At 33.4% G+C, this 21,377-nt stretch overlaps 5 protein-coding genes across 8 annotated transcripts; 2 read left to right on the top strand and 3 right to left on the bottom strand.

Moving 5' to 3' along the window:
- Positions 1-32: 32 nt before the first annotated feature.
- LOC132708598 (cyclin G) lies at positions 33-1,759 on the bottom strand. Of its 2 annotated transcripts, none has more exons than XM_060681011.1 (4): positions 1,607-1,759; positions 1,100-1,506; positions 591-1,041; positions 33-543 (listed from the first exon to the last, which is right to left on the bottom strand). In XM_060681011.1, the coding sequence occupies exons 2-4, from the start codon at positions 1,393-1,395 to the stop codon at positions 367-369; spliced, it is 924 nt and encodes a 307-aa protein (XP_060536994.1). In that variant the 5' UTR covers positions 1,396-1,506; positions 1,607-1,759; the 3' UTR covers positions 33-366. The 2 variants fall into 2 exon arrangements, with proteins under 2 accessions (XP_060536994.1, XP_060536993.1); XM_060681010.1 differs by having other exon boundaries at positions 591-1,076; positions 1,126-1,506.
- A 389-nt stretch (positions 1,760-2,148) lies between these two features.
- Positions 2,149-3,027, top strand: LOC132708768 (deoxynucleoside kinase-like). Its single transcript, XM_060681327.1, has one exon. The coding sequence runs from the start codon at positions 2,342-2,344 to the stop codon at positions 3,014-3,016; it is 675 nt and encodes a 224-aa protein (XP_060537310.1). The 5' UTR covers positions 2,149-2,341; the 3' UTR covers positions 3,017-3,027.
- Positions 3,028-3,318: 291 nt separating this feature from the next.
- On the bottom strand, positions 3,319-4,325 carry LOC132708769 (uncharacterized). The gene is made up of 3 exons (XM_060681328.1): positions 3,840-4,325; positions 3,527-3,789; positions 3,319-3,471 (listed from the first exon to the last, which is right to left on the bottom strand). The coding sequence occupies exons 1-3, from the start codon at positions 3,988-3,990 to the stop codon at positions 3,319-3,321; spliced, it is 567 nt and encodes a 188-aa protein (XP_060537311.1). The 5' UTR covers positions 3,991-4,325.
- A 1,349-nt stretch (positions 4,326-5,674) lies between these two features.
- LOC132695695 (tyrosine-protein kinase Shark) lies at positions 5,675-9,781 on the top strand. Of its 2 annotated transcripts, XM_060660113.1 has the most exons (7): positions 5,683-5,956; positions 6,009-6,499; positions 6,572-7,162; positions 7,537-8,086; positions 9,009-9,147; positions 9,203-9,362; positions 9,417-9,781. In XM_060660113.1, exons 1-7 carry the CDS (start codon positions 5,881-5,883, stop codon positions 9,612-9,614), a joined length of 2,205 nt encoding a protein of 734 aa, XP_060516096.1. In that variant the 5' UTR covers positions 5,683-5,880; the 3' UTR covers positions 9,615-9,781. The 2 variants fall into 2 exon arrangements, with proteins under 2 accessions (XP_060516097.1, XP_060516096.1); XM_060660114.1 differs by lacking the exon at positions 9,417-9,781 and having other exon boundaries at positions 5,675-5,956; positions 9,193-9,353.
- A 260-nt stretch (positions 9,782-10,041) lies between these two features.
- LOC132708714 (arrestin domain-containing protein 4) lies at positions 10,042-12,498 on the bottom strand. 2 transcript variants are annotated; one of them, XM_060681241.1, is made up of 6 exons: positions 12,253-12,498; positions 11,566-11,682; positions 11,090-11,307; positions 10,873-11,002; positions 10,571-10,824; positions 10,042-10,441 (listed from the first exon to the last, which is right to left on the bottom strand). In XM_060681241.1, the coding sequence occupies exons 1-6, from the start codon at positions 12,371-12,373 to the stop codon at positions 10,265-10,267; spliced, it is 1,017 nt and encodes a 338-aa protein (XP_060537224.1). In that variant the 5' UTR covers positions 12,374-12,498; the 3' UTR covers positions 10,042-10,264. The 2 variants fall into 2 exon arrangements, with proteins under 2 accessions (XP_060537224.1, XP_060537225.1); XM_060681242.1 differs by having other exon boundaries at positions 10,043-10,441; positions 10,873-10,987.
- Between the last annotated feature and the right edge of the window lie 8,879 nt (positions 12,499-21,377).

Below are 21,377 nucleotides of genomic sequence, written 5' to 3'. Positions count from 1 at the left end.
AGCGATAATAGAAGGTGGGAATTAAAACTTACTTTACAAAGGAATTTTACTTTATTGAAACAATGACAGTAAATGCTCATTAAGTTAATTGAAAAATTAAGACTAGACAAAAACAAATTAAAAAACTGTAAGCACAAAATGAAATTAAAAAAATTAACATTCTTCAAGGTGAAAAATTATGACTTATTTTCTCCTTTTTTAAAAGACAACTAAAACATGCATTTAAGGAAACATGCCTCTGAAATATGATTTACAGCATTAACACATATTGGACAGACTGTGTACTTTGTGATTAAATTATAGTGTGTAATAATTAAAATCTGTGCTTACAAAGACAAACATGAATGTTTAAATTATTTCTGGAAATCATTCGGAAATGGTAGGCAAAAATGGATGGTAATTATTTCGTTTTGACTTTTCAATAGTTGAAAACGAAAATTTCCAAGATAGCTCTTCATGGTGATCACTTTTTCTCTGACTACAATACTTTCTTATCACTTTGGAGACAGTAGCATAACAAGGTTTAAGTTCAGAATTTTTAACCTAAAATCAAAATGTCACAAAAACAAATAAATCGACAATAAATTTACCTTGCAAATTGACTGGATCTCCCAAATTATAGTAAAGAAATGCAAAAATTCTCCCAAAAAATAAACCGATTTTTTTGGTAACCCATGCGCCATGAGATTTTCAACTTCAAGACGAAATAAAACCAAGGCCAACAAGGATGATCTATAAAATGCCGTAGAGCTATCAGCTAGTAGAACTTCTAGCCGGGTTAGCATGTGTTCTTTGATTTGCAGCAGGTTTCTTGAAATGATATGTTCCCACTTCCTAGTCAAATAAGTAAAGACTTCCAAATATATTTTAAAAAAATCTTCCACTGTGGTAGGTTTGCACTTATCAACAAGTTTTAATTTTTCTTTAACAATTTTTGCCATACGCAGCACATCTCTTGATGTACATTTCCCTTGAGAAATCTTCACCAAGTAGTCCACATCAATAATCTGATTTTCCGTATCAGCAGCAATAACCAAACAGCTTAAAGTTAAACACTTCAAAAATTTTTCTTGGACCTAAAGAGTCAAGTTTATCTCACAATAAAAATTTTCTCTGCCCACTTACTCTCATTTTTGCAAGAAACATATCTAAATAAGAAACAGCTGAGAAGTAAACATTGCGAGGTAAATCCAACCAAATATGTAAGAAGCGCAAGATGTTGACAGCTCCGTCTCTTAGAGTCAATGTGACCTCTCCAGCCTTCAGATCACTTTGAACCAACAGCAAATTAGGCCTATAAACACTTTCCACTTCCAAAGCTTCTTCGAGATTAAATGCCAAGGGTTTTAATATCACAGCATCCGATATTAAAGGCCGGCCCCTTCTTTTGTCCATAGCTTGGCACGTAGTTCTAGAAGTTCTAGAAAACTATCCACACCTGACCATTCCACGCCGGTTTTTCAACTGGAAAAAATCCGCTAGGCAAAAGAGAGGCAGGCCTAAAACCTATAGGAGAACATGTCAAAACTTGTTGAAAATGAAACAAAGGAAGCTACAGGTACTATTGCAGATAAGGGAGGCGTATTATAAATTAATGTTTACTTACCGGATGCCTGTAAAAGTTGTGTTTTCAACTTATGCTCGTTGTCCAATTTTCTTGGCTGTTTCAAAATTTCCAGTAAGAACGACACAATAGAAAAAGAACGCACCAGTGACAGTCAATTATTGCGTCACATTTCCAATACGGCTACGTTATTTTAAGGTACTTGAACTTAGACCGCTTCAACAATTTCTCGAATTAAAGTAGGAGAGTATGGTTCAATTTAACTTTATTAATTTTTTTGTAATGAGTTACTTGTTGAGCTAGAAGATTCTGCTCAAAAATGGGAACATACCTTCACTACGACACATTGCTGCAATTTAGCGAAAACATAAATGTTCACTTTATAGATTATTAAAATCGTGAATATATCACTTTTTCGAATGGTTCTAAATCCTCCAAACCTTATTCCCTAGACTGACCATGCGCAGTGGCTTAAAAATAACGTTTTTCCTTATTAAGGTATAGTTTTTTTTTCATTCAGGTCGAAATAGGGTATAAAATGTCCTAATGGTATATAATGTCCTAAAAGCCTATTAAACGATAAATCTTGTTTCTAAGCTTATTTTGTAAAATCCTAATCATAATTCAGGTGTGCCAACAGCTTCAATTTGCCACAATTGCAGATAACCGTTAGATTTGACGCCAACAAACCCGAAAGCGCGGGAAAAGCAATCGGTCGTGAGTTGTAGCGGTTATACTAACATAGTGGCCAGAGTTAATTTTCTTTACCTATGAAGAATGTCTTTAATCAAATCAGATTCTCGTCCTTTTACGGTCATAGTCGAGGGAAACATAGGAAGTGGGAAGACCACGTTTTTAAACTATTTCAAACAGTACCACGATATTTGCGTGCTATCAGAACCCATTGAAATGTGGAGGAATTGTAACATCCACAACCTCCTGGGTCTTTTATATACGGACATAAAAAAGTGGAGCTTCACATTCCAGTCTTATGTGCAGCTCACCATGCTCCAACAACACGTGAGAAAAACGGAATGCCCAGTGAAGCTAATGGAAAGATCAATATATAGTGCACGATATTGCTTTGTGGAGAAGATGAAGGAGGATAATCTGTTGCCACTGCCATCAGCTGCAGTTATCGACCAACATTTTACATGGATTAAACAAAATGCCAATATTGGAGTGGATTTAATAATTTATCTTAGAACAACTCCAGAAGTGGTTTATGAACGTATGCTGCAGAGAAACAGAGCAGAAGAGAAATCAGTTTCATTGGAATATTTAAAGGCACTACATCAGATTCATGAAGAATGGTTGTTTCACAAAACCCTATTTGAATTGCCTGCCAATGTGATCATATTAAACGCGAACTTGGACAAATCTATTATTACAGATGAATACATCAAATGTGTCCCTCAAGTATTGAATAGAACAATGCAAGTACAAGCCTGACAAATTTACATTGAACTATCAATAGTTCAATGCACTAGCTTCAAAGCTAGGATAAGAATTTATAATTTATTTAATATAAAGACCACTATTACTTTACAAACATGATTTTTATTTAAAAAATATTTAAATTTATATAGTTTAGTTTAGTAAGTATATAAGTTTAAAGATTATATTAATTTATTATATTTTGTCAATAATATAACAAAACATTAAAATAGAATTGATTGACTATCAAGCATCTGTTTGTTTAATTTTTGAAGTTCTAAAAATTTCAACACTTACATAGGTAATAAACATATTTTTTACAAAAACTGAGCATGTTTCTCATATATTTTACTACTCCAACTCTTAACCGCAGGTTTTTGATCACCCTTCCATAATGCCATGGCCATTGCACCAACGGTGGCTTCTGAATTTCTGGTTTGCTTAAAGTCTAACAGGAATTGGTAAATTGCCTAAAATATTCAAACCTTTCACAATAATGGAAATTTCAAAACTAATCATAATTACCTCTTTAATTTTAGGATTGTCAATTTTAAGTTGCTGTATTTGTCCTTCTTCATAATCTAATTCACGAGCAGCTTGTTCAAAGTCTCCAATCACTCCAGATAAATATTTTATATCTTCCTTAGAAATAACTTGTCTACTTTTAAACATGTTTTTAATTTTTGGAGTCAAGAGTACTGTTGGAGTTTTGGACTGCGGATTCCCATTATGAATATTAACTGTGCATTTCGTGCCTATATCAATACCCGTGCAGTTGATGATGGTTACTAAAATGTACCCATTAATCTTTTGCTGAAAATTAAAGTAACTGCCTTACTTCCTCCTCCAGCGGAGATCCTTTTGGGATCAATGGTCTCCTCATTAAATTCATATTTTGTCTCTTGTTTTTCATTTGGAATTTGTGTTTTCATTCCAATATTTTCTTCCCGTGGTGGGCAGGGCACAGAATCAGTTGTCAATTTCTCCATATGGTGTTCTAGTATATATATTTATCCCTCTTGTTTTGAACAATTTTTCAACTCTTAGCTAATATAAATTTTAAGTTCGCCACAATCTTATCCAAAATTTCACTTTTCGATGTGAACAACGGAGAACAAAAGAACATAGATAAAAATACCAAAAGAGCAAGGCAGAGGTGCAATCAATAACTCGATGACTGAACGGTAGTACCTACTAAATGTAGTACCACCACATTGGAACTATGCTGTGAGTTTTAAAAATAATTGAAAAGTTTGCTTCCTATTCATTCGAATAGATGAAGTCCAAAGCTCTGGAACAAATTTAAAGCTTCAATATGGTAAATGAAACGGGTTCAAATGGAGATTAAAGAATTCTATACCCGTGACGATTAATGCCCTCTCTACCTCACATACATATTCCGAAAAACAATGTTAAAGGACATCTGTCGGTGTCTTGGCAAAATAGTACAGTAGTTCGCCTGGATACGGAGTAATGTGCTTTTTTAAAATCATGCGTCAAGATACGCACCAATTTCTATACTTTAAATGTGATACGTGTATATAGTTTTATTGAGAAAAGTAGAACCGATGTTGGAATTACCATCACAAATATAACACAATTATAACAACGTTCAGGATGCGCGTTATTATCTGCCGACTATCCAGAAACTTGTGATTATAACTTCAGTAATCAGTATTCACCACAACTTTATTGACGCGATGGTGTAGGGCACGTTACCGCTAGTTCGTTTTATACTCCTACCATATATGAATTTAGCATTATTATTTGTTGCAATAAAGAATTGAAATCAACTTTATGAAAAATATACAAAACTCCTTGATTTACAAACCAACGCAACTAGAAATAATTGGAAACGCGACATTCCTAAATATTTTGCAAAGCAATAAATTTGTGTTATATAAATCAACGTTAAAAACCTGCATACGAACAGATTTCAAGTTTTGATCATCAAATAATAGTTAACTGTTAAAACGGCATAGTCACTTTTGATTTAAACAACCACCAAAATTGTTTCGCATCTCGGATCACAGAGGCGCTGACCATGTTTCGGCCAATCGCATTGTTCCTCCAAATTTTCGCGCTTATTAGGGAAAATTATTGTTCTAATTATATACATTTACTAATTATATACGTAGGGTCAAATTTAAACTAAATTTCGCTAACGGATATTTCGTTTAAATTAATCGTATAAAACCAGTAACTGTACCATTTGGAAAGGGATTGTCTACATTAGACAGGTACACATTGGATTGACAAAAGAACGAAAAGGGTTTGTGATATCCTATCCAAGAAAATAAATGATTTTTTGAGATATTGACAAATGGTACAATATATGCAACCAGTCTTACAAACGCATAAAAATTATCGTTTCAAATACGACAACAGAGTCCATACATAGACTTTTGAAAATGGATTTGCAGACCTATAATTTATAACATTTTGAATGTGTCTCATGACGTACGTCAAGTCTATATGATATGTTGTTCTATCATATTGTAAAAGAACGTAGAAAATAATGCTTGATGCAATTTGAACTGTAGAACGACGGTATCATCATGCTGAACTTTCCGAGTAGGTCGTACTCGCAGAATAACTACTGGTTAGTCCTGAAGTTACCAAAGGAAATTATTACGTGTGAAATCGTACGTATGTTCGGTGCACCGGGCACACCCTTACACCACAATGATAGTACAATCCAGAATGCGACCTTGAAGTTGTAATATTGGCAACGCTGCATTCCAATGACGTTCGGTACGATTCTTAGAAGGTTTTATTTTCCAATTTATTGTTTTCCCTTGTTAAGACAAATTTGCACAAACATTGAAATGGGGGAACGATTGTGAGTGATAACTTATTTTGAAGCTTTTAATTTAATAATGAATAGATGTGATGACATTTGCTGGTATCATGGAAAAATCAGTGGCGAAGAAGGCGAACATCTATTGTTAAACGGTAGGTACTACTTTGCGAAAAGTTATTAAAATTGAAACTCGTTTTTTTTTAGACGAAAGGAAATGTGATGGTCTATTTTTAGTTAGAAGCAGCAATTCATCTCCTTGTGATTTCGTTCTATCTGTTCTACACAACTCTCAAGTAACTAATTTCCAGATAAGAAGACATCAGCAAGACACTTTTTTCTCGATAGATGAATGCTTAAAGTTTCATGGAATCGAAACTCTCATTGACCATTACACAAAGAACCCTATTACTGAATCTGTAGTCTTAACAGAATATGTAAAAGGTTTTCCACCCCCTCATGATTCCAGGAGATATGGTCAAACTAATTTATTGCACAGAGCCACTGATCAAGGTAATTACACTGTCGTATCAGAATTATTAAAAACGGGTTATCATGGATATGAAGCGAAAAATCAAGATGGACAGACCGCTGTACACATTGCAAGTATCAAAGGTCAAAATGATATTTTAAGAAATCTAATTCAACATGGGGTAAATGTTAATCTACGGGATACTGCTGGCTATACCCCATTACATGTGAGTTTCATTTTTATTTTTAACCAGAAATTAGCAACATCTTTTGTGAGAGTAGCATTGTTATCTTTTTAGTATGCTTGTCAGAACAATTTATCCTCTACTGTAAGACTTTTAATAGAAGTGGGGGAAGCAAATGTTCAAGCAAGAAACACAATAACAGGGGCTGTGCCTTTGCATGAAGCAGCTACTCGGGGCCATAAAGAAGTAATAATGGAGTTGTTAAGTCTTAACGCACCTGTCAACCCTAGAACAAAAGATGGATTGGTACCGTCACAACTAGCGAGAAAGTTCGGCCATATAGAATGTGCTGAAATATTAGAAAATTACAAATCTCCTGTGCCAAAAACTGATAAAAGTGAATGGTACCATGGTACCTTGGATAGACACGAAGCAGAAACTTTGATTAGGCAAAGTAATCCCCAATGTGGAGCATTTTTAGTTAGATTCAGCGATCGGAACAATGAGAATGTTTTAACCCTGTATCACGAGGATAAAATCTATAATTTCATTATAAAACAGCGGAATGGTTATCTTTTCATTGATGATGGGCCCATGTTAGACTCCTTGGAGCATATTGTTGAATACTACAAATTTCTCTCGGATGGTCTTCCTACAGTATTAATTACACCCGTTCCGCCTCAGCCAAAACCCCCTGTGCCCCAGGTATGTTGGCAACCAGATATTAATCAATTTAATTTTAAATCGTTTTTTTGTGCAGATCCTTTCATTGATTTTTTCTTCGATCGTTAACTTTTCAGTAAGTTAATATATTGAATGATCTGTGTTTTATCTGGGCTATTTAAGATCCGTAAAACGGTTGTTTTTAGATATCTTCCACAGAATATAGCCTGTTACACGTAATCACGTCTATATGTGTGTATGCTATTAACAAACATTACATTGTTCCAAAATATACGTTTGTTTTATGGATTTATGCGTAACACAATTTTACACGCATCGTTATTGTTTTTCTTTTTTTGACTAACGATAAAATTTAGACTGATTTTACAAGTATTGCATACAAATACGTTTTTTAGATTTCCACATTGTCCACTTTAAGAAAAAAGAAAAACACATTAACGAAACCGAAATTTGAGCTTCCAAAATCCGAGACCACCGACAACAATAACGGTTTACCTAGCCCGGATATTTTCGAAAGCATAACGTTCACCAGTGATTTTGCAAATTCGATGAATAACAACAACGATAAAGATGATAATGAGGAGGGCTACATTCCCTACGAAAGATTAAGACTGGGTAATTTAATAGGCGAGGGTGAATTTGCATCGGTATACGAAGGTACTTACTTAACAAACGACAATGAAGATTTGCAAGTAGCAATTAAAACCTTAAGAAGCGAACAAGTTGACCAAGGCAATAGAGGGGCGTTTTTAAGCGAAGCTCAGGTTATGATAAAATTAAAACACCACTGCATAGTTAAATTAATAGGACTGTCCTATGGTCCGTCTTTGCTCATGGTACAGGAACTAGTACCATTAGGATCGATTTTGCAGTATATTGAAGGCCACAAAGACGAAATCAACCCAAACTTCGAATTCAAAATATGGGCGGCCCAAATTGCTTGTGGTAATAGTCAATAATTTCTTAGGATTAAGATTAACAGTTGGGAGAGGCTCTATTGTGACTCTCTCCAAAGCTATAGAGCTTTATTCAGGTTCGTCTCTCTAACCAGACTCCACAACTTCGATAATGGCTCCCTCGTACAGCTCTCTGCCTCTGGTTTGGTATCGCCCAGCAGATGGAAACATACTCTCGCTAGGCCTTGGCAGTGGCACAGTATGTGTGCGGCTGTTTCCTCCTCTTCCTGACAGAATCTACATTCTGTGTTTTCTTCCACTTCCATCAGGCTTAGATGCCTCTTAAGCCTGCAGTGGCCCGTCAGTGGACCTACCATTATTCTTACGGCTTTTCTATTGTAGCTTAGTAGGTCCGCTGTAAAATTGGCCGATGGGCCCCTTAGGAATTCCTTGGCCTGTCTTTGTCCCGGCATGTCCCTCCACCATCGTCGGGATTCTCGGTCCATCCAATCCCTGATGGCTGTTTTTGCGCATTGACGACCCTTCGCGGGCTGCGTCGTCTGCGCCTTCATTACCATTATGTCCTCCGTGCCCGGTACCCGTAATAGAGTAACTTTGTTCTGGCTTGCTATCTCGTTTAATGCCTTGTGGCAGTCCAGAACTAACTTGAATGTTATTTTATTAGATTGTATGGCTTTTATAGCCGCTTGACTATCGGTGTAAATTGCAATTGATTTGTTACGGATCTTCCTCGCTTTCATTTCTCTTGCACAGTGTTCTAGTGCAGTGATCTCTGCTTTCGAAACATTGACTGGTGTTCCATAACTAAAAAAGGAACCTTCTAGCTGTTGGGTGATAATTGATAACGAATATTTTCTATTTATGCAAAACTTTTGTTTTCTTTTTTAATTCTCTATAACCTCTTATGTGTGTTTGGGTGACAATTGACATTAGTGTTATGGTTTACAAAGGGATGCGGTATCTGGAGGATAGCAGATTTGTACATAGGGATTTGGCAGCGAGGAATATTCTGCTGGCTTCCAAAGTTCAAGCGAAAATCAGCGATTTTGGTCTCTCCAGGGCTTTAGGAACAGATCATGAATATTACCGGTAAGTGTATCCAATTCAAATGCCGTTTAAAGACTACATTTTCAGTGTATTAAAGAGCATTGCAGGGTGGTAAATGGCCACTGAAGTGGTACGCTCCGGAGTCCTACAATTACGGTCAATTCTCCCATAAAAGTGACGTCTGGAGTTTTGGAGTCACGATATGGGAAATGTATTCATTCGGAGAATCTCCCTATGGTGATATGAAGGGTTCTGAAGTAAGTTACACTATTCTTTCTCAGTTCGCAAATAATTTGCATTAAATATTTTAGGCGATAAAGTTAATAGACAGCGGCGGTAGGCTAGAGCAGCCAGATGAGTGTCCCGACCATATTTATCGAATAGTGTTAAGCTGCTGGGAAACGAAAGCAGAGAATAGACCCTCCTTCAAAGAGCTAGTTGACTTTTTTACCTCGGACTCGGAGTACACAAATATCAGGGAAATTTTACCGGATACAAACCTTGCGTAGGAATATGTGCCAGGAATTGTTAAATATTTTTAAATTTTACTTTTATACACTTGTGTATATTGTTGACTTATTTTTTTTTTATTTATATAACGAATTAATTGGATTTTACTGTCGAAATATCCGCATTTTAAACAATTATATATATATTTTTTAATAAAAACTGTGCAATTTTTAATGTGGGTTTTTTTGGTTTCCAGTTTTTTTTAAACATGACCATCAAAACAGCAGATTTCGTTTCTGGCTTATGCCTAATTAGTTTTGTTTATTGCACAACTGAAACAAATTAACCAAAGCTAAACATCCTGTATATGTAAAATTATTCTTTTGTGGTGTTTTAAGTATCAACACATAGGATTGGAGCATCTTCCGCGAACGACACTGTACTTACTGCTAGACAAAGATTTACGGAATAGGAACGAAAACTATTAACAAGTGGCTACACAAAAGCTGTAGAAAAAATCTTTATTCAATCGAAACGATCCTTTAATTAATTGTATTAGTAGAAACAATAGTACCAACCCTCAAGGTTCGATCACAATGGCAAAACTGACCCAAAAATATACTTCGGGTTTTCCGTGATATCCAATCGCGATGATTAATTTAGAAATTACTCGATTTCAAGCGTTTATACTATAACCATGGCGACTATTTCAGTCCTGTGAAGGCTTATCTTCTAACCAAGGTCGAAATATTGGTAAGGTTGATGGGTAGTGTGTACCAGACTTGTAACCAGTTTCGTCATTTTCCGTCCTTAGGGGATACGTCGCCATTACAATTGGTAATTGAAGTTTCACTTCCTTTTGAAGGCTTTTGGGTTCTATGGTAAACTGCAAGTTGGTCGACAAAAATTAAAATCCGACGCCATAAGAAATGCCAAATATTTACACAATTCCGCCCTGCCCCAAAATTCTTAAAATCTTAAAAATAAATTCGCAGCATTATGACAAATGACTTACAAATACGTCGTAATTAATCCTAATCAAATGGCACCCTCTTAAGTTCGTCGGCGGTAATGGTGGTATATACAGTTGTTCGTTAACCCATTCGTCCCGCTCAAGAGGTCTGATTTTTCCTCTGGTGAGAGAAGCTAGCTCCCTTTTTTCCGTCTGCACGACTTTTCCTCTGGCCATGTATGTTATGGTCTCAGTCAAAGCGGCTTTTGTACTTTTTATCGTCAGTCTGCTTCTGTTTGAAACACTGGCAGACACTCCTGGAAACTGGAATAAGGATCTATGCCTTAGTTTATATCATTTCTTACCTATACTCTCTCCTGGAACATATCCGCCTCGATCTAAAGTTACTTTACAAACTACAGCCCCGGACCCAACACAACTCACTCCAAATTTGTGCTCCACTTCACATTTAAACGTTTCCTGTCCCGAAATGGTCTAAATTAGATATTAACGTAACAAAAAAATAAGAAATTAGTCAAAAAGGGTACATGCATGGAATACAAACATTTGCGATGTCCTTACCCCTAAAACTGAAGGCTCCAAATTTAAATCTATCGGGTTCATAACTATAAATACTTGCTGGTTTTTGTGGGTCAAACCATTCGGTTCTCGTAGGGCCGTTTTGCAGTAGTACTGAACCCAACCGTGTTTTCCTAAGAAAGTCGATGGAAGACCCAATGGTAACCCTAATTTAAACGGAAAACTATGAATTCCGGGCGATAGAACCGATGGTCCTTGACCTAAAAGTATTGAGGAAATAGCTTGAGTTCTACTCGTCTAATATATGGTGCATGCGCCGAACAAGCGTATCAAATAGGGGCTATTGCCGAAAATAAGGGTTGTTTTGAAAGAAAGTGCAAACTTATTTTTGCGCAATAATCGTGTGCATGTGAAATTAAAGTTTTATGGTGTGGTGTAGAAATTTTATTTACGCAACTTTTTAGAATGAATTAAAAAGGCGGTTCAGGAATTTTTTTCAATTCGGTTTAATTACGTACCTGGCTCACCCAAAAGTCTCATTCTAAAATCGATATAATTTTCCTTGTCATACACCCTCTCTTGACGAGACGTCCGCACTCTCACTACCCCTTCGCCAACTACATGCAAATGCAACCCTACAACGCAAACAGGGACCATATCTTCCAGATTCATTTAATTATAAAATGAAAAAATAGTAAATTGCTAATCAAAATGGTATTTCGAACTAGGAGTAAATTGTTCTAGCAATCCAAAACCTAAATGAATAATTTGGAAAAAAGCCTTTTACCTCAGTTTCACTTCATCGGTTTCTACATAATTTGTTATTGCAAATATGTAGGTTAGAGAATTTCTTTATATCGTCGATACCTTCTGAGAAAGAACTTCACAGCAAACACATCCATGAAGATTATTTCCCGGGGCCATTCATTTGTTGCCACATAGATTGGCAGTTAAATAGAAATCTGTTTCGTCCTTAATTTTTATATATGCACAACCCAAAACGCAAAGAGTAGAAACGACATTGTTACTTATTAGTATGCATGTGTGTAGGCGTATAGGCATTCGTAGTACCTTATATAATATTGTAAAAATATAATACGACACAATAATTCTTATATTAGAATTTAATTCAAATGCAAAAAAAAACAAACTTTAAAAACTGCCAGCGTTTAACCCTAAGAACCTAATAGCAAAAATCTCCTTACCCAATGCAGGTGTGTCGTCTTGTAGTTCAATTAACACTCTTCCGGACAAAAACTGACCCGGGAAATAAAGCAAAGATGTATTGTCGAACAAAATTAGGAATTTTAGCAATTTTCTCGGCATTTTTGAACAAATTTGTTAATACGTAATCTGTTTAAACAATATTATTCTCATTGTCTTAACCATAACCAAACTGGTTGGCGAGAGGTGCTTAAGCTTGCTTAATTCGTGTGGAAGTGAGGGAATTCCAAGGTCCGTACAATACAGGTATGTATTCACCTGGGTTGATGGGGGGCACAGATGATTCTTAAGACCGATACTTTATTTAGAAAGTTATTTATATAGATTTCGCAGATTAATTACTCTTTGAGATTTAAGAGAATGTATGCTTTGAATTTTATCACAGTTTTGCGAGAATCGATATTTCTTGAAATAACATTAGCTATAATTTCGATTTACAGAATTAAAAATTCAAATTTGTCTAACTGTATCCAAATCGTAAAGCCTGTAGTTCAAATTGCATTACCATTTAATTAAAGACATAACGAATTAAATCCAAAGTCTGTTCCCCCGTATAAAAATCGTCTGTCGAGAGCAGATTTCAAAATACGTCGACGGATTTTATTAATAAAATTATTGTTTAGAATTTAATTTTTTACCGAAAATAAAATGACATTCTTGGAATATCTCTGCCGTTATTCGATGTTATTAATACCGAAAATATACGAACATTGCTTGCTTATTATATCGACTTTTAATCGGCTGTAGGTACGCTTTTCAGATATTTCAGTTCAAATTTAACTTCACTCCACGCGAATTGTTTATTTGAAACGACATTAGCAAAATTTTTAAAAGAATAAATATCGTTTTTGACATGTGCTTAGAGCTATCAAGAAAAAAAAGATGACTTTCCCGTGTTTTCGACCTTAAAAAGACCCCATATTGTGTTTCTTTCGAGCATCAAAGTGAATTTTCTACCGATCTCGGAAAAAGACCTTCTTTGAGGTCGTTTTAAAATTAATTTCTATCGTAAACTCATTAAAATGTGCCTAAAATCTTTACCAAGAAAATTATATAACTCGCCGGGGTTAAATCCATAAACATGCAAAGTCCTTTGTGCTCGTACCTCTAAGGTATTTTGATATTCTGTTATTTTCTCGTTCTACAAATGCCATGCCGCATCTCCTTTGCAATTTGATTTTTTGGAATTATATTAATGAACGAATTCGAAAATTCTCGCCTACTATTGCGAGTGATAAAATTATTACTAAAAACATCAAGACATTTTAGCTCAAATTAACTACTCATCAATTTTATTTTATTTTAGTTTTTATTTTTAAAAAATGTATCTAATATAATGAAAATATCAGAAGTATACTAACCACTTTACGACCGCTTTAGCTCTTTGAGAATATCAGCTGGAAAATGCGTGGACCTTTTTAACTAAATTACCAATTCAAAATCAAATTTTCAAAATCTATCTGCAAATATTTTTTGAATAGCAATGTTAGACATATGATCGTATTTTTTTTAAAGCTGCCAAATTGCTGTTTAATCAATTCTGTTTCAGATGTAATTTTATAATTGAAATAAGTATGAAGTTCATAGGAAAATAAGGGAAAATTGAAAATAAAAAAGAAAAGACCCCTTTCCAGTTAACAGCTAAACTTGCAGTCATATACTTTTTATGAGTTTTCATTATTAACAATTTTATTTTATTTTAGTTTCATTTTTGTTAATAAAAAAAACATATCAAATATATGCTTTAATTGTTTTAGAATATCACCCGGCAATTTCGACGCTGCTGTTTAATTCAATTCTCGTTCAGTTGTATCTTTATAATTACAATTTTTACAGTTTAAAGTTTGTCTTACAATATGTCGGAAAAATTACAAATAAAAGAATAAAATTACTTCACCACCCCGGACATTACTTTGGAAAATGTTTTTTTATTAATTATTGACATTGGAGCAATACAATAAAACTAGTAATTAAGTAAAGAAATGCGTTTATACAAATCGATCGAGTCAAAAGTCAATCCAATAAATATAGCTTCGATATGAAGACTCGGACTTTCTGCCCTGCTTATATGGAACATTTTTTCTGGCTGGGGAAAAATGATAGGTCCCAGGCGGCAAAATGTCGTCAGTCCTGTTCGATTTTAAGAGAAAAACGTCCATCTCCGGCAAAAAGAATTGGCTTTATTGCTACGCCGCTAATTTCCTTTTGATTTGTAGACACACGAGCCTAAGCAAATGCTATGAACTAGACATTAAAAAGGAGCTTAAGGTTTAGCTTTACCTTAATCAATTTTCAAATAAAAAAAAAATTCCGATGGAAAAACAACACGATCGGAAAAGTGAAACAGGGCATTAGTTATTTTTCACGCCAAAGGGGTGTGTAGTATATCGAGAGACAAGAGTGACAGGGTGCCTTGCTCACAACAAACCGTGGATTGAATAGTAATGGATGGTATTTCCGAACCCCGCCCGAGTTTTCCGTTTTCCTTGTTCTTTGCACAGGCAAATGCTGCGACGGAATTAATTTTCCGAGTGATCTATCATAGTTTCAATTCGATCCACGAAAAAAGCACGTAATACAACTACCCGACTTAAATTTTAATTGTTCCTCGGGCTAAGATCTAAAACGTTGTCAACCTCGGCGCTATAAATATAACAATCATGAGCGGTGTTGGCACGACATTTAAAGGTTATCATTTTCCATGTCGTTGGATACTTATTTTATATTGTAGGAGACTATTGAGAACGATCCATTGTGTAAGAAGGGTAGTAATAGTATGATTTTTAACCGTGTCATCGATTTAAGACAAAATCAGATAAAATAATTTTATCCCCCGCCATTAACGTGAAAATTCATAACTTTCTTAATTTATTTTTAAACATGAAAATTTCCAAAACATGAAAATAAATTTACCATCGAAAAAACAAACCACGAGAGGTTAATTTTTGTCAATGCTTATGATTGAAATTTTATGATTTTAAAGTAGGTAAAATCGACAAAATACTGTTAATGAAATTAACGGTGTTCAAAAATGGTTTAGCATAATACGTTTCTGTACAGATCACTTGCTGATCATTTAATTGTTTTAAAACAGCACAATCCAAAATAGGTACAGGCCGTATCCGTTTATTGTTAATTTTACGGTCATTAGTACTTTTAAAATCAACAGATGCTTAGTTTATATAAAATAATCCTTATACATTCGCAGACCTATCATTAAATTAAATTATTAAAATTAAATGTATTAAACTCATAATAGGTAAAAATAATTATTATGTTAAAAAGTACATTATCACCAAAACATAATAACTTTTTAGTATATCCACTGGCGTAGATATTATTAATGGATATGGAAACAACTCGGTACCTCTGAAATGACACCAATTATTATAAAAATAGAGCGCCTGTTGGCAATTTTTGATGTGGTTAACAGTTTTTGATAAAAAGAATTAAAAAAGCTACAATATCGTCAAAAACATAACATCTTTTTACAAGAAATAATACGTTCTGATTTAAAAAAATATGCGCACTGGCTTTTGGGTAATAAATTAAAAATCAGTATTGATAAAACTAAATACATGTTGTTCAAGCAAAAAAACAAAGTAATACAGATGCCAAGATAAGTATTAAGAATATAAATATAGAACGTGTTAAACAAATTAGATATTTAGGCCTACTGATCGATGATAGTTTAAACTGGGCTGAGCATATTAATTTTATATCAAATATAATTTACCCAATAGTCAGTGCCGTATATTAAAGACGAAATTCTCTGAGTTACGGTAGTAAAATGAATATTTACAATTGTTATTTTGTAACACATATGAGATACCTAATTCCAACATGGGCTGTATGTGGCGCAACTTATTTTATTAAAATACAAACTCTAAAAAATAAATTCTTCAAAATTTTATTTAATTATGATCGTCGCACGCATACAGAAAATTTGTATAGAGAATTGGGCATTTATAAAATAGACAAATTTCTTAGGCTAGAACAATGTAAATTTATGCATAGGATGATAAATAAAATACAAAAGTCTAACACAAAGATTATATTTAATAAAGACGTTCACATCTATGACACCAGATCTCATAATGATATTTTCAATTATAATATCTGAACTAATAAAGGACTTTCCAATCGAGTATTGCATGCTTCTAGAAAGTTTAAAAAATATAAATAAATACAATTTGTTAAACAGTTAAAAATTCACTTGAATGTAAATTAAATATAAGTACTCTACAATGTATAATAGTAATAAGATTAAGTAATGGGTTGTATACTTACCTTTTTTTTTCAATTTATTCTTTCTATAAATTTGTTATTTGTATTCTTGGGACCAGTGCTTTACGCACTGTTTAAAGAATTCTCAATACATTTTTTGCTACATATTGTATTTTTTTTGTGGATTAATAAAATAATTAAAAAAATATTGGTAACTTTGAAATGGCACCAATTAATATAAAAATGCACCGCTTCTTGTCAATTTTTGATGTGGTTAACAGTTTTTGGTGTAAAAGTGTAAATAAAATATCTTAAATCTAAAAGATGTAGACCCTGTATAATCGTCAAGTTCAAAAAAGGGCTATTTCGCTTTTATTTTAAAAGTCCAGACAAATTATTAACTATTACAAACTAAGGTAAAATGTGAAACTATAGGTCTTATTTTAAAACAATACTGCAAAATTTTTACAATAGTGGCTTGCAAATTTTTTTAGTTAAAAAATACGTGTTATAGATTGTAGTAGCCAATCGTTTTAAAGGATTAAAATTTAACTGTGAAATTCATGCTACAATAAATTGAAACACCCCGTATATTTATTTAAACGGTCCAGAGATACGTCAATATAAAATTTCGACACACGTGCGAAAATTAACTTCGGCAGTAAGAAGCGGATATACGAAAACTAATAACGAATAATCCTTCGTCTGCGAAATACGTAAACGAAACAACAAACGAAGGATTTTGAAATATCTTCGCAAAGTCTGACAACCGAAAATCGATAACGGGGCATCAATAACAGAAACAGCAACTTAACAGGTTAAATGAAATAAGCGACCACAATAAGTTAGAACAGAAGGATATTAAACAGAGCTCGGCAAACGTGTCGGTAGGGTTTTCCCGTTAGCGTTATGTAGCAATCAAAGGCCGATTCTCCAGTTAACTTTAACGTTCCGGTTAACTCGAATTGGTCTTTTCCTTTTCCCTACAAATTAGCCTTTGTACTTCCGTTATCAAAACACAAACAAAAAACACATTAACATACCTTTTGTCAGATTGTTCTGATTGATAGTTCGAATGCCTTTGGGAACATCCTTTGAAGGAATTAGTTGCCTATCTTCAACGAAACCTCAGTCAACCATTGAAAATTAATTGAATTAAAAAATTTACTCTTCCGTTTTTCGGTAAACGAAGACGAAAATAACTTCTCTTACGTTATTAGAAAATTTCCTTGACAACGTTGGTCGACAACAAAATCTGCGTCTGAAAAACGCGCAGATTTGACAATCGAATTGACGTAAACGCCACCTGTGCTTTTGCTAAAGTTCTTTGCAAAGTTTTCGTCTGAGAACCACGTAGGTTGGGCAATTGAATTAATTATAAAGACTTTACTTGCCTTATTGCCACAAACAAGACTGATATTATTAACCTTCAAACGTTGGTTTCAAATCTTCAAAATCTTCATCTAAGATCTGTGTGTGATGAGCGATTGGATCATAAAGGCTCACAAACCAGAATGCTAACGTTCTTTCAAATTACCGCAAATCTTCCAAGTCTTTGTTTAAGCTTGAATTAGTTATTAAGAACCAAACCTATTAACATTCAAACCTCTCAAATGCCTTTGGAAATTAACATTGCGTATTTCAGCACACGAGTGCTACTTTACGACATCTCTCCTTTAAAAACAAAACTATTCCATATTTCTTTTTGATGCGTATTACCATTCAGTATCGAAACCTAATAACTTGTGTGTATACTGGGAACGAATTTCTCATTACGAGTTATAGGTTTCCCAAGCACGAGCAAAAACTGACAAATTCTGTATATCTCAAAAAGAGGTAATGTGTTCCGAAGAAGTCACGAATTCTATTATGTGTACGCCGCAACAGCGAAAGGCACATAACATATATCCTTTGCGTCCCAGAAATCGAAAACAGTCTAGCCCGACGAACTTTAATCTATGTTCCGCTTCCATGAATGATGGAAAGAATTATAAGAAAAAGTAGCAAAAACACCGATTTTATTTCACACCTCTTTGTTCAGTCATATTTTTTAGTATATTGATTTTTTTTAAAGCTTATTCTCCACGTCGCGGAAATTTTGAATCATTCGGTTTGGAGATGATACCAGGAAACCAAAACGACTCATTCATATTGAGCTGCAGCAGCTGCCTGTTTCGATACTGTAAAATGATGATGTTCTATTTAAAATTTCAAGGTGGCATTATTGTTACTCATCAAGCAGTATTAAACAACCTTCTATTGAGAAGGATGGCTTACCGTCTCGGAAACGAGATCATTTTTTGCTCCCTGTCTGCATATCCCAATCAGGTTTCTTCAGTCGTAGGCTCTAAAGCATACTTAGCTTCTTTTGCAAAATTTTCTATGACAAAACAAAATTACGCTTAATAATCCTAAATTACATTTGAGTGTCAACTAATAGACCATATGTTATATATTAGGTTTTAGTGAAGTTTCTCAATCTCTGATTCAAGCGAAAACTTTAAAACCATCGCAGATACTAGAGGCACCAAAGTTTATCTGTAACAGCAGCAAAAAAATAATTCTATACCACTTTAACTGGTAAATTTCAACGTGAAACTACGGCCTTTGGTCCCGTTACGGTTTTGATTTCTGTCCCTTTAACCCAGTCCAAAAAGTTCATCTTTTGGATGTTAATTATCTTATTGAAAGTCCATTAATGAACGTGAAATATTTATTTTCAAGATGACGTTTGGTCAGGTAGCGCATAAATTAACATTCGACCTTATTGCGTAGAATTGCAAAGGCAAGTGCCTGTAGAAAATTAAAAATTTTTTCAACTCCCCATATTTGACCCACTGAGGTCGCCCATGTTTCAATTTGCAAAACGACTAATTTTTTGTTTGTCCCGAAATGACTAATGGCTTTTTTATTAACCAAAAGACAAATTTTTTTTTTTGCCACTTGAGGGTCGACCGACGCACTCGGTCCGTATGTTTGTTTTATCAATTTTTGACGTGCTGATTTCTATGTCCTGTAAAAAATACACAACATTTCGGTAACAATTTTATGTGAACTAAATTTTAATTTCTTATTTAAATTAAATTTTTCTGGTCCCAGTGATACAATTTTTGTCAATCTTTGCATTAAAAATCATGACAATATTAAATTTATACCGAAATCATCTCGCAATTAACCAAAACTCCATTTTGATTGCAATATAGAAAGGCTAGCTAGTATCTATTTTTGATCAAATGAAACTGCGCCAGATTTATTAATGGTGGGGCAAAACGGATAAAAATTTGAGCGTAAAAATATAGTGAACTTGGCAAAAATAACCCACAGTCGATAATTGTGTTGAATAAATACGTTTTGTGTAACAAAAAAGACAAGAATTCCTTCTCGTGCATTTCCTGTTCGATAGCCAATCATTTATTTATGCGATCGGAGGCAAAGCGCACGAAAAATGACTTAACTAGATCGAATAATATAATCCTTTCTTTCTATATACATTTTCAGCGATACCGGTAATGGTTTAATAATTACATTATCTGGAAGTCCTGAAGATAATATACCTTAGAGTAACTGGAGAAAACTAACCTTTTGTAAGTTGTAAAGTCAAATTAACAACTAACTACAATATGTCTTAGTAAGTTGGAACCATATAGGAAACTTTATTATTAATATTAGGAAAAAAAACCTATTCTTCATCATTCTTACTCAAACCTTTAAATTTGACAACACCAAAATATGTTACGTTTTTAATATTTTTTTCAAAATTTGGGTGTACTTAAATTTTACATTTTTAAAGAAAATATGGGTACAATAACCAGTTAAGGGCCAAGTTAGAGGATAAGGCCAATAATTATAAATTTTTTAAGAAACTTCAGTATGATGAATTAGTGAGGAGATTTAGAAGCATTAAAGAGTTAGCACCTTATAGTACAGACAAAGCGAACTACCCATTTATTAAGTAGGCGCAGATTTCCTGTTGCAGATGTTGAACTCTCTAGAGGTAATCATAGAGGTATATTAAGTTTAGCAATGGCTGTCAAAAATGGTTTTTATAGACTTGGAATTTCAAAAACAACTTAATGCCCAAATCAATTTGAAATTTGTAAACAGAAATTACACTTCGGTCTGTAGTTGTGTCTGCAGTATACCAAAAGATGTCTCAACAAAAAATGTAAATTTGTAAGTTCTGGAATAACGTGGAATAGTAAATTTATTTTTAAAAAATCTTAACAATTAACAAAAAATTGTCTTTACTCTTAATACCGGGAAGTTTGTTACCATATTAACCCTCCTATATTAACATGAACTGAAATAAAGTCTATAAATTAACCAGTTAGTAGCTAAACCAGCTGTTATTTTACTATGCTTAAATAAAAATCTTCATCATAACTGAAGCAAACCAGGCAGTTTCTATCAACCATCCACTGATCATTGGTAATTTGTCGGAACTGGCTGATTCCTACAAAATAACAGCCTATTTAGTCCGTTTTCAAATTAGCTGGTTAGTATGAAAACTGGCCAAATAACCAAATTAGGATTAACATATATATAATATATATATATATATATATATATATATATATATATATATATATATATATATATATATATATATATATATATATATATATATATATATATATATATAATATATATATATATATATATATATATATACATATATATATATATATATATATATATATATATATATATATATATATATATATATATATATATATATATATATATATATATATATATATATATATATATATATATATATATATATATATATATATATATATATATATATATATATATATATATATAATATATATATATATATATATATATATATATAATATATATATATATTATATAT

Source organism: Cylas formicarius, unplaced genomic scaffold (genome assembly GCF_029955315.1).
Source record: "Cylas formicarius isolate icCylForm1 unplaced genomic scaffold, icCylForm1.1 PGA_scaffold_12__32_contigs__length_19106922, whole genome shotgun sequence".
NCBI lineage: Eukaryota > Metazoa > Arthropoda > Insecta > Coleoptera > Brentidae > Cylas > Cylas formicarius.
This window is presented reverse-complemented; position numbering and strand designations above follow the sequence as displayed.